This window comes from Drosophila subpulchrella, chromosome 3R (assembly GCF_014743375.2).
Source record: "Drosophila subpulchrella strain 33 F10 #4 breed RU33 chromosome 3R, RU_Dsub_v1.1 Primary Assembly, whole genome shotgun sequence".
Taxonomy (NCBI): Eukaryota; Metazoa; Arthropoda; class Insecta; order Diptera; family Drosophilidae; genus Drosophila; species Drosophila subpulchrella.
This window is the reverse complement of record NC_050609.1, coordinates 10,995,389-11,012,773: the sequence shown is the minus strand read 5'-3', so window position 1 is coordinate 11,012,773 and position 17,385 is coordinate 10,995,389. Positions and strand designations below refer to the sequence as shown.

Sequence of the window (17,385 nt, the reverse complement as noted above, 5' to 3'; positions counted from 1 at the left end):
ATATTTACTGACACGGTGCCCGCGCCAAGTCATTCACACCGCAACCCGTTATGCCGTGAGTGGGCATATATAGCTTATAGGTACATATGGCACCTGATCTTGACTCTAATTGCGTGGTGAATGATTTGGCTCTATTAGTACGACCTAGCACAGCCTCTCATCATAAATGCTCGAACTCGTACGTATTTAAATTGTAATTAGCGACTCTGACGGATTGAAGTAATGACGTAGGTGCGCCATCTGAGGCGATGTATTAGCAAATTCTTGCATAAACAATTGCCATGTTCGGTGCAAACAGTTGTCACTGACTTAGGCAAAAGTCTTCCTTCCTGTATAGTAGCTAAGATCTGGTTTCTGGTTCCACTTCCTCAATGGCAATAAGCGCACAAGGGGAAGTCCTAGGCGACCAACTGCATTAACAACTGAATCACTTGGCCTGAATCACCCGCAAGTATCTCTATAGGATCGTAAAGTGGCTATATATACCACACTTGTGAGCCATGATGAGTCCAGTCAGATGATGCCCTGGGTAATTATCAGATCAACCGAAAATTACTGGTAACTGTTTCTGTTAAGCAATTTCTCAAGCCTATAAAAAGTTTAAAATGTAAGTATTTCTTCTTAAACTTATGGAAATGATTTTGTGATTCACAGACACATCTTCTCGCTTTCTAGAAAACTTTTATTGGGGGATATTTAGTCAATGATTCGTTATGGGTTTTGTCAAATAACTATAATCCCTCGGAAGTTGTTTGATGCATCATTTTACCTAGCAACATAAAATTGCATAGAATGCGTGATCAAAATTATAATAGTTATTTTTGTACTTCACCCAGATATGTTTATAATGAAATAAAGTAATTCACCTTTTCAATAAACCTTTTGTATTATATACAATTATATCTTTCATTTTTTTAATTTCTAAGTCAATAACTTTTTATTTTAATTGCAGGTATACATTTTTTCATGTTCCTTTGGAAACATGCATAATTTGTTTAAATTTGTAATCAAAACATTCTCTTGCGAATGATAAGTGTTCCGAAAAAATCCCCACAAATTATGACTTGGTAAAAATTCTCAGTTAGGAACCTTATCCCACTATCCCAATAACCGGGAGATCGGAGTAAGCCCCACATGTGTCTTCCCCTTAAGCCGTGTCGCGCCTCCATTTGATTTAAATTTATATCACGTCGCAGCGATCCACTGAACGCGTCCGATGCGTAAATGCGGGCCAGTGATCATAAATCTTTTGATCGTAGCTTAATCTACACGTATAAAAGTAGCGGATTGATAGAGCTTAAAATAATTAAACCACTTGTTGATAGATGTAACTTTCGCTGAGTTTATTTTAATGTTTAATACTGCTGACAATGTGATTTTAGATAAGAAAAGGCTCAACCCCAGAGAGCCGAAAACGGAGTATGTGGAAGGAACTTACTACCTCCAGGACCCACATAGGGAGCGGGGTTAATGACTCTCGCAATTTGCGAATAGGTACGCCCTTGACGGTTTCCGGATGGCTTTCTTCTGCCGTTCGAGTGAGAGTACGACGAATACGATGGGTAATTTGGATAGTTATAGCCGTATCCTCCAGCATAGTCTCCATAACCGTAGTTCCCGTAGCCGTAGTTTCCATAGCCATTATTCCCATAGTTTTGAACTCCACCATATTCATTATTTCCATAGTTTGGAACTGCACCATATCCTTTTCCCGACTTCCAGGACTTGAAGAATAGAGCACCAGTCCAATCCAGACAGCAGGTGATCAGCAGAATGAGTATTGTCAAATAGGAATTCCGGGCTTTCATCTTGGTTCTATTTCGAATCATTTTTAGTTCTGGCTGTATATCTACGCAGTTCTCCTCTATTTATACCCTGGGGAATGGAGTTGGGCAGCCATGGTGACACATTGTGGTCTAGCTCATTTGAATGGTTTCTTTTTTAAGTTTTTTTTTTGTATTCCCATAAAAACGGTCGGGATCTCTGGAAGATTAGCTCGGACAGCGGGCAAGTGGCGACTTAATGCATTATGCTGGATTTATTGTAGCAGACGGATTGGCACGATCAGCATGCGGAGCACGCGCCACTCGCTGGAAGACTGAGCAATCACAGACGGTCAGTGGTCAGTATACATCGGACATCCCATCCCCATCCATCCCCACAAAGACATAAACTTCCAACAAGCTGCGGCTTTATTTTTATCTAAGCCCAAATTTAGCAAGTTTAAATTCTGATATATATATTTCATTATACAATATACAATATTTCAATAACAAATTATCATAATAAAGTAATTCGGAATGTAAATTTTATTCGACTAGAAAAACGCACCATTCGCAAGAATGATTGAAAACTTTAAATGATAATTTTTCCTTACTCTTTATGAATTATTCAGCATATAATGGAGCTTTTTTTATAAGTCTTATTTAATATTTTATACAATGTACAGACATAGCTGTCGTATTTTATGTATATTTGTGCTCCGAGAGTTTAAGCTAATAAACGTCTTTGTTTACCATTCGTTTGAGGATGATCGTGATTATCGCTTTGAGACCTCCGTTAGAGAGCCCATCAGATCTCTCAGACAAAGGTTACTCATCTTAATCATTCTCTCGCCGATCGACGGACAGGTTTTCAATGCTCATTCAAGCATCACGATATTCGCATAGGAGGAGCGAAAATATTCCCCCCACAGTTAGAATCCGCCTCTCGCGTTGATCACTGCTCGATCATGCCGCGATCTTCACCAGCTTGGATTACCGTCCAAGCCTGTCTCGCTTGGCTCTTCACATTCATCTCGATCCGCTCGTGCCTCGGCCAGTTTGCAGTATCCTCACCCGAAGGAGCAGTTGCCTCTGCCGGCGGTGTAATCGTGAGGGCCCAGCTGACCGGAATCGGAGTAATCAATGGAGTCCTCAATGCCATGCAAAACAGCAACCGCTTTGGCCAACAGCAGCAATTTGAAAGACTGCAGCAAGGAAGGCCTGGAATGGGTCACAACCGGAGGGGAGGGGGTATGCCAATGCCAGGATTTGGACCACCTAATCGACAGCAAGCGCCTCCTGGGTGGCCTCCAGGCTGGCAGTGGGGACCTAGCGGCAATCAGAATCAACAAGGCTGGGATCAATCGGGCTTCGGACCAGGTTGGAATGGAGGAGGAGGTGGACCACGACCAGGATGGAACGGAGGCGGAGGTGGGTCAGGACCTGGATGGAACGGAGGAGGACCAGGATGGAACCGAGGAGGTGGCAGAGGACCTCCCCCAAGGCCTGGTTGGAACGGCGGAGGACCACCACCAAGGTCTAGTTGGAATGGCGAAGGTGGACCACCCCCACCAGGGCCTGACTGGAATGGCGGAGATGGACCACCACCACCACCGCCACCTAGACCGGACTGGGAAGGCAGACCAGGATGGAATGGAGGACCTCCGCCAGAATGGAACAACAATCAACGCTTTCCCGATCAGCCGGATTCCAACGATCCCAACGATGAAAAAGATGGGGCTAACACCACTCCCACACCTCCAATCCTACCCACTACCCCAACACCAATTACACCCACTGCCCAAACAACGACAGCCAGGCCAGCGGAAACTCATCCCACTTACCAGCCACGTCCACCCACGCAGCCAACCAAGGACACCCTGATCATAGGCACCAATCGACCGCCGCTGTTGCCGCCCCAGAATCCGGACCCACCATCGCCCCTATATCCAACTTGGCCCGTACCTCAGCCGTCGCCGTCGCCAAATCACTCAATTAAGGCCTCTGAAGAGCGTGCCATCTTATTTCCCAGTTCCAGTAAATATATCCGTTCCCCCAGTCAGGAGGAAGTTCCTTCGGCGCCCATCGATGTGAGACGAAGATGATACTCGGCGAGGGACTTCCCCGACTACCACTTGTTGTATATATTCATAGAACATTCTGTAATTGCCGCATTCAAGATCGCTTTTGGTAAGCACTCCAAAACCGGTTCTCAAAGCTCGTTGTTGAAAATCACGAAACTTTAATAAATAAATTTAAACAAACAACAGATAATTGGATGGAAACGGGGGATTTGACAGATGAACGCTAGTAACCCCGCTGCTTGTAACCGCCTCCATAAGGATCCGGCGTCTTGTGGGGATAGTAGGCAGTGGAAGGAACAGCGGACTGGGAGTAAGAACCATGTTGTTGCGGAGGTGGATAGTAGGCGGTGGGCGGATGCACTGGACGAGGTGGTGGATAGTATCCATAGCCAGCTGGATGTGTCTGCTGGTAGCCCCCATAGGCATGGCCTCCTCCATAATGATAGTCGTAGCCCTGTTCGTAACCCTCTTGGATAAGTGGACCTGGTCCAGGATACGGACGTGGGTAACCTCCTTCTGGCAGTGGCCTTCCTGGTGAATAATAGGTCGGCTGATCATCCAACGCCTCCAAAAGGACCTGCGCGATTTTATCGAATGTGGGTCGACAGTGAGCCAAACTGGCCAGGATTAGCACTAGAATCACAGCCAACAACTGCATCTCGGAGTATTTAGATTTATTTTGCTTTGTGGTCCAAGTTTCTTTCCAGCTTTTATAGCCAGCAGCACATGGCGATAAGAAAGATGAATGGAATTACGTAGAAGAACCTTGATTACTGGAACAAATGCTATAGGTATATATAACGCTAATCTATGGAACTGGTAAACAAGGTTGTCTGAGAAAGCTTTCGTTCTCTATAAAAAAAGAAGATCATAATTATCATCTATGTTGGGATGGGTTCAAAATTACTTGGGAAATCCCCTCAAATTCATTGCGTCTTTAGTTGGCATCCCATTTTGATAGTCAAACTTAAGACGGGCAGACGGAAAAATTTAATTTTTCCTTACACAAGAATAAGATTTATAATGCTTTATTTAATAATTTTGACATTTGATAGAGGATTTGATAATAATGGACTAGTGTTTTGCAAGTAATAGGAGTTCCTTCTATATTCAATGCATACATCATGTATGATACATGACATTATGTGTATAAATATCGAAATAACCAAGTCTCATTGAGTTATATTTTCCGTAAATTGAATGAGACAGCTCAAACTGCGAAAAATATTGTAGCTGTGATATACAATATTTTTCGCAGTGTGAGCTGTCTCATTCAATTTACGGAAAATATAACTCAATGAGACTGGAACCACCTATCTGGCCAATGAGCCCCTGATGATAACCCCAAAAATAGACACTCAGCTAAGCTCTCATGGCATCCCATCTCACCATCAAATACACGAGCCGAGAGCTTCTGAGGCTTAGTATACCTACAGAAGCCATGGACAGCAGGAGGGGAATCGCATACGCTGCTCTGACCATCATCTTGATCGCCTCCATTCAGGGCTCGGAGTTTAGACGGGACGAAAGTCAGGAGGATCAAAAGACGGAGTTCAACCTGGCCTCGACTTTGGCGGGCGGCATTTCCAGCAGTCGCCACCGCCAGCGGGCCAATCTCAACTCGCCACTTTACCCGGGTCTTACTCAGCTAGGAGGGGGTTACGGTGCGGGAGCAGGAGCAACTGGATCCATTGATGATGCCCATGGCCATGAGCAGGGCGGCTCTGGCGTCCGAGTGGCCAGTACGAACTCTATTGCTTTCCCCGGCAATCAGTTACCCAATCCGGCACTAACAATTACAGGAGGTAACCGGTTTCCAGCCTACCCACCTCCAGGATTTCCAAGCCAACAGGCTCCAGTTCCGTATCCAGCTGCAGGAGGGTCTTCTTCAGGTGGTTTTCAAAGTACAGGTAAGGTTTCCAACATAAAAACTTTCTATCAATCAAAATATTTAATTTTACTGATCTTCATTGATTAAGGAACGTAAACTCCCAAAATTTATAACAGAAACTTTCAGATATTTTAACAAAGTTGGAAAGATTGGTGAATAATGTTTAAAGCTTTTCGAAGTTTAATATATTTAAAAATTAAATTACCTCTGTGTAATCTTTTTCCCACTTTTTAGGGGCTGGTGGTGCTCCTGGTTATCCTGCCGCGGGCGCAGTTCCGGTTCAGTATCCCACTGGAGTTCCGCCACAGCAACCAGTGGGTACAGGAGCTCCTGGTTACTTTCCAGGACCTGGCGCCTATCCCGGCTATCCTTATCCAGGAGTTTACTTGCAACAGTACCCAGGCTATCCCCATCCAGCTCAGTTTCCGGCCTATGGAGTGGTTCCTGGTGCAGTTGCCCAGCCTGCCGTTCCTGGAGTAGCTGGAGTGCCCGGAGTTCCTGGAGTACAAGGAGTGGCAGGAGTGCCGGGAGTCCCTGGAGTACAAGGAGTGGCAGGAGTCCCCGGAGTAGCTGGTTACGGTCCTGCCACTAGCAGCCAGAACTTCCATCGCTATCCGGATCACAATGCCGCCGATCGCAACAACTGGGATCACCATTTCTCCATGAACACCGAGTACAAGGAGGATGGAGTCCACAAGGGGCCCTTTGGAGTGCTCAACAACCACAATGCCTTTGGCTATGGCAGTGGCTACGGGGGTGGCTACAACGGCGCCTTCAACTCGCCGGCCTACTGAAGCTGGACGGGATTACGGATGGACCGAGGTGATGGTGGTGAGGCGTGAAGTAATCCGAGTCGTAGTCATAAGTTGGCGGCTCCCTCTTTGGCCAGGGACAGCTGTCTCCGCCTATCCTTCCGAGTGTTTGCCCTGTGAAATAAACTTGATTTCTGCACACCCAACCAAGATAATTAGCAATGCTGGCCAGTTACCAGTTACCAGTTGCACCTTGAACCGGAAAAAATAAAGCACATGCATTCGGCTCCCATACAGACTGATAACCTTACGCATACACATCTTATTCCTATTCTTATTCTTGTTCCTATTCCTATTCTTTTCTCCGGCGAGGACACAATTGAAGGGGACAGGAGCTACCTGGCTGACTGGCAGGCAGCCGAAAAAAAAGGAACACACAAAGGCACAGGACTTCTAGACGAGCCAAAGGTGGTAGGAAATCAGCGTCAGAGGAAGACCGATTGGTACCTTTTCGGTTTCGGGGCCAACTGCAGCGACATAAATCGGCTGGGATTCGGTGTGCAGCCGATTTGCTGCCTGAACGGCATAAGGATACCCATCCTAAGGACGACGTCTTGATGTCTTGCGGCGCATGCGCAGCCTGCCGCGCCAATCCTTAACAAATTTTTGGCGCTAAAATGACAGAAGAGCGCGCCAAAAGCAAGGAACCGCAGGAAACTCAAACCCGAACCAGTAGTATACAGACAAACGCACTCACACTGACGGTCTGTGAATGATTTGGGCGGATGATATCGGTTGGTTTTACCTGTAGCAAATCGAACAGATTCCAGACAGGGTTTGATGTCCTTAGGTCATCATCTATCAGCTGTTCGAAGATGAGCGTAAAAAAGAATACAATTACAGCTGAGACGAGCCCAAAACAATAGACGGGGATGGGGACCCGGTATACTCATTCCAAAACTGGTCTGGATTTTAAAGATTTTTCCAAATAACCTTTGACCTCCAGTAGTTTATGGACTCATCGCTGCAATTAACGATTTAGGGAAATATGTATCTATATTTTATGTTGAACGAAGCAGAAAACAATAGTTTAATATGGAGTCAATACCAGATAATTTATAAAATACTTTCAAAGGTTTTTTTAATTAATGTTAAATCCGTTAATGAATGTATTTTGGAGACTTGTAGAATTTTTAATTTATTTGTGAATACTATAAAAATAAAAAAACAAAAAGAAATTAGAGAAAATATAAATACAGCCTGGCAACGAGTAGAGAAAAAAATATTTACACTCACACATGGATTAAATATTTTTTGGAAACTTCCAGCATATCAAATGTATCATTGTTTTCTGTGGAATAAAAAGTTAAGTACATATTAATAATAGCAGATTTATTATACATATATAATTTTTTAAATTTTGTCCAAGATCCCCCTTTCAAAGTAAAAATTGTAACTATTTTTGAACGGACGTAAAAATGTTTATTGGTATTCTCTGGGCAAAAACGATACATACATAACACTGAGTACATACATAACTAGTTACTGGAACAATGCAACGTTATCAACATTCATGGCGGTGCAGAGAGGAAGTGAGTTGAGGAGGGGCGGGATGGAATTGGATGGTTTGCGTCCTCCGAGGGGCAGCGATATGAGGAGGGGAGTCCATGAATGGCTTAACAAATAACAGCATTAATAACGACTTCAGAAACAGATGCACATGGCACACACAGTTCGAGGGTTGATCGCGGCGCATTTCCAGGTTGTACAGGACACACGTGCCTTTGTTAGTCGTTTCGTATCCTTGCGCTTGTGTATCTGTGTTGAATAAGTTACTTGGCGATCCATGTCTGCTTTGGTGGCTTACGAGTTAGGTTTATTTAATGCTGGCATCTCTTAAAACTAGCGTATATATTAGAACATTAATCGTTTTGCGATCGGGCTACATGTTGAGGATGTGGGTGTTAGAGATAATTTCGCTTTTCCTGTTTAGATTGATAGTATGTGGGTACGTATGCGGTATGTGAAAACTAAACAATAATACATGGCAAAAGAAACAAAAAGCACTCTTAACACAATATTTATGCAAAAACATGTCAATAATGCAAAGGTCACAATAATAATTAAAATATAATAAAATGTGAGGACATGGTGGGGACCAGGGACTTGGGACTAGGGGCTAGGGCTAAGATCATGGGGCTGAGTTTTCGATTAAGGCGGGGATCCGCTGTTCGTCTTATCCTATTTGAGCCGGGACCGGGTTGCTATGGGGACTGCTGCGTCTTAGAGCCTAAGTGAAGCGTAACATTTTGCAGCTCGTTGTGAATTTGGCTAAACTTTGATGCTGTCCTACGACAGATTGCTTTCGTTCAGGTCGAGGTTGCTCTGGAAGAGCTCCTGGTTCGTCAGCAGGGGCACCTTGGCCACCTCGTGGAATATCTTGTGCGAGTACTTATTCCGTATCGTCTTGATGGTGGCCCGTGGCTTGCGATGTAGGCCTGCATTAAGCACGGGCACAATCTCAGCGAAATCCGCTAGCTGATAGCCGGTGTAGTAGACGAGCGTCGAGCTCCATGTCTGCTTGTCCAGCTGCCCCGGGCCGCCGTGCATGCGCAGAGCCATGAACAAGGCGGCGGAGGCCATCTGCGAGTCGCTGAACGCAATGGTGGCATAGTCCATTAGCGACAACTCCAGGATGTAACGAGCCAGGGTCAGCGTGGGCATGGGCACCTTGGCGCATCGGGCGTATCGGCGCAAAAAGCGGTAGGACAGAGGGATGCCAAGATCGTAGTTGATGACCCGCAGTGTCTCCCGCTCCATCCGCACCAGCTCGTCGTGGTTGTAAGCCCCATCGCAAATGTAAAGGAAGTCCTCGATTAGCGGCGGCTGCCGTTCGTCGTACTTGCAGGCAATGAAGAAGGCAGCGGCGCCCAGGAGCTGCAGCTTCTCCTTGTTGATCACCTCGCGGCAGAGGTACAGATCGACAATCTTCACCGCAAGGTACAGAGTCTCGTGGTTCAACTCGAAAGTCTCTTGCACCTCCACCATCCAGTCGACCAGTAGGGTGCGCATCCAGGTGGTAAGGTGGATCTGCCTGGGCATGTAGTCGGCAATGGGGAACTCCGGCTCGCGCACCTTCAGATAGTTGAATATGTCCATGGCGTAGTGTGAGACCTGGAAAGGATCGTCCCAGTTCTTGAGGTCGAAGTCTTCTACATCCTTAGGCACCGGTAAAATGGGTACCACCTGGCTGGGAGCCGTCTCTGGCAGTGTTAGCAACAGCGGCTGCGGCTGCTGCTCAGTCTTTTGCTGTAACTTGGCGGAGCGACGACGCGCTGCCTCAAAATTACCAGACAGTCGCATGGAATCGCAGCTGGACACGTCCTCCAGGGCGGACATGTACAGGCTGTCCTCAGTCTTGTTGAAGTCATTCGAGATCCGCCGCACTGGCTTGATGGCGGCCATCTGGGGAGCGGCCAGATTGTGCATGGGCGGCAGCAACACAGGAATCTGCATGGGATTTGGCATGGCGGGTAACTGAGCCTCCCCCAAAACCGTCTTCTTCCCGGCGGGCACTGCCTTGGGACGCGGCTTGGGCCTGGCAAGCGCCTCCTCAATCTTGTCCAGAACCTTGTGACAGTTCTCCACCGAATCTTCCACTTTGCTGGAGGCGCGAGTTGCCATCTTGCTGGCGGCAAAGACATTCACTCCGAGATTGTCCTGTTTCTTAGCATCCAGCAGGGCCTGCAGCTGCTGGGCCGTTGGCTTTTTGCCCACAGCGGACTGCTCCTCATCCTGTCCCGGATGCAGTGTCATGATCTTAACGTTGTTGGTCAGGTTACCCAGCGCCGAGCGCTTGATTTTGTCATTCTTGATGGGGCTATGGTCGGCCTTGCGTTTGGCGCGCGTCTGCATGTTTTCGGCATTGGGGTCGATGTTCCCCGTGGCGGCGGCCCGGCGGTTCAGGCCCTTCCTGGTGGCGGCGCCCAGGGCCAGGAGCGGATTACCCGTCCCGCCGCCCGCCTGCTGCATCTGATGATGCCCGCCGACGATGGCCGCGCGCGTTGTTGCCTTTGTGGGCGCCATTTTGAATGCCTGAATGCCTGTTTGTGTGTGAGCGCACTCGCCGTTTGTTGTTCTTGTTCGCGCGAGTGTGCGGCGGCTCAAGTCCTCCTCCACTTGGTGTCTATCTGATCCTCGCTGGCGGCGTCCTTGCTGTGGTGGTGTGGGCGCGGATACAACTCGATTTGTAGGCTACTGCTGATATTCGTAGCGTAGTCACACAAACTCACAATTCTATTCCGGCTGGAGTTTTGTGGAGTTATGGCGCTCGGCCGGAGAGATGAAGAGCACTGAGAAAAAATTGAAAAAACACCGCCAGATGCCCAGCGATAGATGCATTTGCGATAGTCAGTGTGACCGTGGCGCGGCGCTTGAGTGTGCAGCGGAAATCGACCGAAATGCAACTCTGGGGGAAGCGAAAATATTGGGGGTGGCCTTCCCGAGAGCGGTTTATTTTAAAATGTCTTTTGAAATAGCTGTTTTTGAACTTAGACGTAAATATTTATCGTATGATACCAATTTGATATGCCTTGTTTGATTCTTGATTATATACAAACATCCTCCCAATGTATCTAGTCAATAAATTTTTTAACTTTCCTAGACCCGTATTTCAAGATACGCAACTTATCTGTTTTTAAACTTAACGTACTATTCACAAGTACGTTGTGTTTTTTGCCATTTTAATGACAAAATAAAAGTTTTCGGACCCGCAAATAATATATTTAGGTGCAGAAAGAAAATATTGGTCTCTACCCATTATCATTATTACCGCAAGTCTTTTAGAACTTGTACTGCCCTCTTTTGTTGCTGCGGAAAAAATAGAACACCACATTTTACACACAACTGTTTATTTAATTGTTAAACAAAATATATATATATATACGTTTGCATGTTTCAGTTGTAAAACTAATGATTATATATAGGCATAATTAATATTAGATTATATTCAGTTTTGTGTTGCTTCAGCCAAACGTGGGTTTCTTAAAACTCATTCAAGTATGTATAGGTCTTGCTATGGGTCTATCGAAGAGATATATCTTTATATGCATGCGTAGAACTAACAGTAATTGATGGCCCGCCCCAAAGGCATGACAAGTTTAAGGTGATTTTTGTTTTTTTCCAATTCTGGGGGAAACGCTTACGCAGACAATCACACATATTCGTACAGACGCACTAAATCACAACTTAAAATTAGTGATAGGAGAAATGTACATTTGCGCAAATTAAACACAGCTACAGCATAATTAAGAGTACGATGCGTGGGAGAAAACAAAAAGTATAAATTAATTACAGTAAGCTGCTCGGTCTGGAGAGTCTAATATAGGGCGACACATAGCGGGGATCAGAAAATGTTCATTCATTAAACTTTTCATTATACTTACAACTGCGAGTTTTTATAAATTAAATATACTAAAAATATGATACAAATTTCTTTTGCTCTCATTTTCTTTATCGAATAAAAACAAGTGTTCGAACAACAAAAAGTTAAATAAAAACAAAGACAATGATGTAAAAAACTATTGCAAAAGGGCGAGGGCGGGGGTCGGGGCTAGTTGTGTTGCCTTGCAACCGATCTTGTTTCGGCCGTCGACATTTACGAATCTCATAAGTTTTGCAAGAATGATAGTAATTTCGTTTCGTAATTTTTATTCGATTCCAGATTACGCAACGAATGCCGCTCCTCGGGGAACAGATGCACCTCGTACGGCTTGTTGGCCTTGTTCAGAGCACTGATCAGCCGGGAGGTGTGGCAGAAGTGCACATTCTCGTCGATTAGACCGTGGATGAGCAGCAGGCGCTTGTCCCTGGACGGATTAAAAAAGGTAATAATTGAAATGTCTCAATTTAAATGTCTCTCATATACTCACTCTTCGGGAAACGAGTTTACGTATTCGAGCACTGATCCGGCCGAGTAACCGGCCTCGTTATTTTGTGGCAGATCCATGTACCGCTCCGTGTAGCCCGTGTCGTAATACTCCCAGTTGGTGACCGGCGCCCCGGCAATGGCCACTTTGAAGATTTTCGGATATTGAACCAGGCCCATTAGGCTCAGATAGCCACCTGCAAAAATGACAATCATGTTTATATTAGAACACTAAAAAATGTGAGAAAATTACTTGAATATAAATGCAACTTTCTGAAATATCACTAAAATCCAGATTATTTAAATTCTTCAACAGATAAGGATTTAGCATTCTGTATATCTTTTTGCAAGTTCAGAATGACATGCGAGTTGATTAGATTACAGAATATGCAGTATATTTCCCTCTACTATCTACTAATTGTAAATCTACCATCAACGAAGACCATTTCTTTAGCTCTATTACCATAGGATGACTGATATAACTTACCGTAAGACCATCCATGAATAGCTACGCGATCCATGTCAATGTAGCCCAGCTGATCGGCCAAGATGCGCAGAGCGTCCACCTGGTCAGTCAGCTCCACCTGACCCATCCGACCGCGGATGTGGCTCTCGAACCTCTTGCCCCGATGCCGGGATCCTCGCGAGTCGATGCAGATGACACAGTATCCCTGGGCGGCCAGCATGTGCATCCGCAATTGATGTTTTCCCTAAGAATTGAAGTCCAATGAAGCTGTTAGATGAAGCGCAACTAGTTTTAGAGCAAGTCAACCTACCTTAAATGTGTTGTTCACGGTCTGCACTTCGGGTCCTCCGTAAACATTGAGCACCGTAGGATACTTGACACGCAGCTCAAAATTGTGCGGCTTGAAGACCATGGCATAAACGATATCTCCCGACGGCAGTTGGGGTCGGAAAATTTGTGGACAGTACTGCGGCTCCGGTTTTCCGCCTTCGTTGAGATAGCCAACCAGTGATATCTGAATGCCGTTGACTCCGCCGCTTGAGCATGTAGAATTGACGCGCATCACCTTGCAACTGGGCAGACGTTGGATGTTGCAATAAACCAGCAGCATTAATTGGCATTGCTGTGGGAAAAAAGAAAAGATTAGAATTGTTAAACTTAAAGGTCAAGACTAAGCATTGATTTATAACATAGCATACTTATTTGGGCATATCAATATAATTTTCTTAGATTTTTAGAATTGCTCATAGCATTCAGAATTATCCCTTCATACGTACATCATCAAACTCTACGAGGTAGGAGTATCCTGGTTCCGTGAGAAGGCGGATGTGCTCGGGCCGCTCCAGGCTGACAACGTAGAGGTGTTTCTCCAGCGGCGTATCACGCAGTCCGACAAAGTACACAAGCTTGTTGGCCTTGTCTACCCAAAGACTCCTGGCTAGCACCTCCCACTCTCCACTGGTCAAAGCCACCTTGGTGAGGATGCGCGGTTGCAGAGCCGACTGTTCCACGAAACTGGGCTGGGCAGCAGCCGATCCAATGTCTGCCTGGCCATTTGCTTGGTTCAACAACAGGCTGGCGGTGACCAAATAAAGGTGCCGGAAACCAGTCTCTTCAGATGCCCACAGGAAGGTGACGCTCGTTTCCGTCAGCTCCAGGAAGTGAAGCATGTCGTGCACATTGATCCAACTCTCCGAACGTTCCGTGTATATAACCTGCAGTGGTGTGATTGTGCGACTACACAGGCTGCGCCAGCTGTGGTCGCCTATGGAGTCGGTAGGCGTGGATACCTGACTACTGTAGGACTCGCAGAAGTTATCAAGCGGTATTAGGATTACATCCAGACGCTGTTGCTTCCGATCAAGTCCCTGCACCCATACGCTGGTAAGTGAAAAGAAATCATATGTTAATAAATAGGGTTCCCCGTAGGATATACTCACTATTTAGCATCCGGAGTCCAGCCGACACGCACAATATACTCGAGCCAGTTGAAAACGGCCAACAGGGAGTACGGCAGATCCTTGATGGCAATTTCGCTGACTTGCAGTGCCTCGTTCAGTACAAATTGAACAAGTTTGAGCTTTGACTTGGCATTGGGACTACCTGTGCGTGGAAAGCGGTATTCGTCTACCCTGCCGTGCACGGCCGTCGACGACGGAAACGTGTACACTGAGACCTCCGATTCATCCACCTCCTCGTAGACAATGCGATAGATTCCATCATTGGAATGTGGCTGCCACCAGAAGCCCTGGTAACGACTGAACTCCTCCTGCATTACGTATGAGGGCACGCCGGCGCTCAGGGCATCGTCGACATATGAGTGCCGCCCGTTGGACGTGGAGGTAAGACGCTTTTCGTGCCCGCTCAGCGTGTGGGTGACGAACAAGTCGCAGTCACTGATGTACGCTATCATGTCGGAGTTCTGTGGACAAATCTGCGGATCCAGAGCCGTCCATTGCGGGCAGGTGCGTAGCTGCGTGGGAAACAGCAGGCCAGACTGTCGATAGAGAAACCAACGAAAAGGTATTACAATATTTGGGTATTACTAAAATCCTAAAAATCCTATTCTTTCTAAAATTAATTTTAAAAATAATACTCACATTGTATCCTGTGTCTAGACATTGGTACAGGTCGTTGAAGCAAGGAAACACCAGCTTTCCCGAGGGCTTGTGCAATTCGTAGCAGGTGATGCCCCAGGTGGAGAGGCGTTTCCGCTCCTGCAACAGCTGGAACTCCCGAGCATAGGGACTGGCCGTTCCACTGCCGCCGCTGCCTCCACTACTTTGAATGGGCTGCTGTAACAGTGGACTCCACGGGAGTCTATAAAATATATCTTTAGTTCTGGGACTATACTTAGTTAAAATATAATCTCACCTAGGCCTGAGCAGAGAATTGAAGAGAAATGCCGTCTGTTGGCTGCTGCTGGTGGGGGATCCGGCACTCAAAGTGGGACTCCCAGCAACCGATTCACTCGCCTCCAGGCGCTGCACCAAGAGCTGCTGCTCCTCTGTCTGCTGCAGATTGATGTCCGCAAAGAGCAGAGTGGTCTCCCAGCCCTGTGGCGGAGTGCCCAGGAAGTAGCACCTGGCACGACCATCAGACAGGTGGCGGAACTGCACATTGGTGGGCACCATGGAGGACAGGTTGCACATCTTCTTGCGCATCTCCTGCACGACCATCTTGTTCTCGGCCCAGCTCTTATTGGGCGTCGGCGCGGCAAAGTGCCCGTCGTAATCCACCGCATCGTCCTCGTCCTCCTCGCAATCGTCGCACTCATCGTCGCCCTCGTCCGCATCCAGGCCGTGGGGCGGTGTGCCGCTGGTGGGTGAGCTGAGGTGGTTTGTGATCACAGAGGCGGCTGCCACCACCACCTCGGTGGTTGTGGCCGTGGCCGCCGCAGCAGCCGCTTGAATGGGTGAGGTGATCGAGTTAAGGGCACTGCCAATGGAGGAGTACAGGGCATTGGCCGTGGTGCCCAGTGAGCCCATGCTGGTCAGGCTGGCTATGGAGTGGGTGGATCCCGGTGTGCTGGCGGCGCTCTGGCTGCTGCGGTCCATCAGCATGTTGGAGCTGGTGCCTCCGGCCACGCTCACCGCTGTGGAGACGCGGGCCGTAAATCCGTCCAATAGATTCACAAAGGATGTGGCTGCCGCATTGGTGATGCTGTGGCTGCGGTGGTGGCCACCGCCTCCACTATTGTTGTTATTCCTGCCCAGCTGCGATGCGGCTCCTGTATCCTGTTCCAGGCCCATCAAGGTGGTATTCGCATTAGGTCCTCCACTGAGATTTACGCTGAGCGGTGGACTGGGCGAGGAGGCCAGGCGATTCCTCTGCTGCTGCTGCTGTTGGTTCGACTGATTAAGCTGGGTCCTGCTCTCCATGGTGGATTTCTACGAGCTGACCCAATTTGGCAGCGAATCCAATCCAAACCACGTACACACACAAAGTTTTGATGCCCCAAAATGTACTCGATGTACTCACACACACACTGGCACTCTCGCTGGAGCACACAAGCACACACACACACACACACCCACTCTCTACCACTCACGCACACACACACAGGCGGCCCTGTTGTGCTGGTTTGTTATTGTTATTTCGCTTTGCATTTGCCGTGCAATCCACCGATTTTTAAACAATTCTCGCTGCACTCTGTGGCCTGATGTTGTCCGCTCTGGTATTTTTCACGCTCATCGCTCTGGGTCTTCTTCTCTTCTTTTTGTTGCTGCTGGCTGCCCTTGTTCTTGTAGTTGTTGTCGTTTTTGCTGCTGCTGTCGCTGTCGTTGTTGTTTTTCTTGTGCGAATTGTAAAAAGTGAAAGTCGCACCGTGCGGCTAATATACAGAAGAAATGCCAATCTGTGCTTTCTGTGTGCCCTGTGTTCCGCTGTGCCAGCTAGGGGGCAATTTCAAACCGAATTGATTGATCTAATTTTGTTATTCGGAACGGAACTGCAGGTAAATTAAAAGAATGCACGAAAGATATACGATACTAGGTGCCCGTGCGGGATTGACCTGGCGCGGTGCTTTGGTCACACTTTGGCGGGGGAATCGGAGATGGCACGAGCGGCTAGGGATGTGCGAAATTTTGTGGAATCATTGCGGCGATATATCGCATGGGGAAGATATCCATTTATTAGAAAATATGAATTACAATTTATTTAAGAGCTTATCAACAGGTGTTATTTTGCTCGAATTTACTAAGAAAATCTATATCGAATATTCATTTTAACTATAACTGATTATGGACTATGCTGTAGCTTCCAATAGTGTTTAAGCTAACTTTCAAACGCTTTATAATTATTTTCGGTCTTCTGTTAATTTGACGACCTACATTTTAATCGTTCTTAAGTTCGTAGAAAATTAAAGAAAATCCGAACAAATTTTAAATGTCCCGCCTTTTATGAATTTAAGAGGGCAACACTGGACCGCTTATCACGACTGTAGTTGGCAACGCGAATCCAACAGTTTTCAGCATAATCTTGTGTGGTAACACTTTTCACCTT

The 17,385-nt window shown here is 46.8% G+C and overlaps 6 protein-coding genes across 7 annotated transcripts; 2 read left to right on the top strand and 4 right to left on the bottom strand.

Moving 5' to 3' along the window:
- Window positions 1-1,359: 1,359 nt before the first annotated feature.
- LOC119561502 (shematrin-like protein 3) lies at window positions 1,360-1,808 on the bottom strand. Its single transcript, XM_037875156.1, has one exon. The coding sequence runs from the start codon at window positions 1,806-1,808 to the stop codon at window positions 1,395-1,397; it is 414 nt and encodes a 137-aa protein (XP_037731084.1). The 3' UTR covers window positions 1,360-1,394.
- Window positions 1,809-2,686: 878 nt separating this feature from the next.
- On the top strand, window positions 2,687-4,032 carry LOC119557106 (WAS/WASL-interacting protein family member 1). Its single transcript, XM_037869686.1, has one exon. The coding sequence runs from the start codon at window positions 2,732-2,734 to the stop codon at window positions 3,866-3,868; it is 1,137 nt and encodes a 378-aa protein (XP_037725614.1). The 5' UTR covers window positions 2,687-2,731; the 3' UTR covers window positions 3,869-4,032.
- On the bottom strand, window positions 3,983-4,523 carry LOC119557127 (protein lifeguard 1). Its single transcript, XM_037869714.1, has one exon. The coding sequence runs from the start codon at window positions 4,503-4,505 to the stop codon at window positions 4,071-4,073; it is 435 nt and encodes a 144-aa protein (XP_037725642.1). The 5' UTR covers window positions 4,506-4,523; the 3' UTR covers window positions 3,983-4,070.
- A 651-nt stretch (window positions 4,524-5,174) lies between these two features.
- Window positions 5,175-6,696, top strand: LOC119557114 (elastin). 2 transcript variants are annotated; one of them, XM_037869706.1, is made up of 3 exons: window positions 5,175-5,589; window positions 5,650-5,757; window positions 5,973-6,696. In XM_037869706.1, exons 1-3 carry the CDS (start codon window positions 5,220-5,222, stop codon window positions 6,530-6,532), a joined length of 1,038 nt encoding a protein of 345 aa, XP_037725634.1. In that variant the 5' UTR covers window positions 5,175-5,219; the 3' UTR covers window positions 6,533-6,696. The 2 variants fall into 2 exon arrangements, with proteins under 2 accessions (XP_037725634.1, XP_037725626.1); XM_037869698.1 differs by having other exon boundaries at window positions 5,178-5,757.
- Window positions 6,697-8,341: 1,645 nt separating this feature from the next.
- On the bottom strand, window positions 8,342-10,865 carry LOC119562902 (G2/mitotic-specific cyclin-B3). The gene has a single exon (XM_037876028.1). The coding sequence runs from the start codon at window positions 10,574-10,576 to the stop codon at window positions 8,840-8,842; it is 1,737 nt and encodes a 578-aa protein (XP_037731956.1). The 5' UTR covers window positions 10,577-10,865; the 3' UTR covers window positions 8,342-8,839.
- Window positions 10,866-11,715: 850 nt separating this feature from the next.
- Window positions 11,716-16,880, bottom strand: LOC119563495 (dipeptidyl peptidase 9). Its single transcript, XM_037876934.1, has 8 exons — window positions 15,256-16,880; window positions 14,982-15,201; window positions 14,322-14,878; window positions 13,659-14,262; window positions 13,193-13,504; window positions 12,904-13,126; window positions 12,421-12,613; window positions 11,716-12,357 (listed from the first exon to the last, which is right to left on the bottom strand). Exons 1-8 carry the CDS (start codon window positions 16,260-16,262, stop codon window positions 12,156-12,158), a joined length of 3,318 nt encoding a protein of 1,105 aa, XP_037732862.1. The 5' UTR covers window positions 16,263-16,880; the 3' UTR covers window positions 11,716-12,155.
- Window positions 16,881-17,385: the final 505 nt, after the last annotated feature.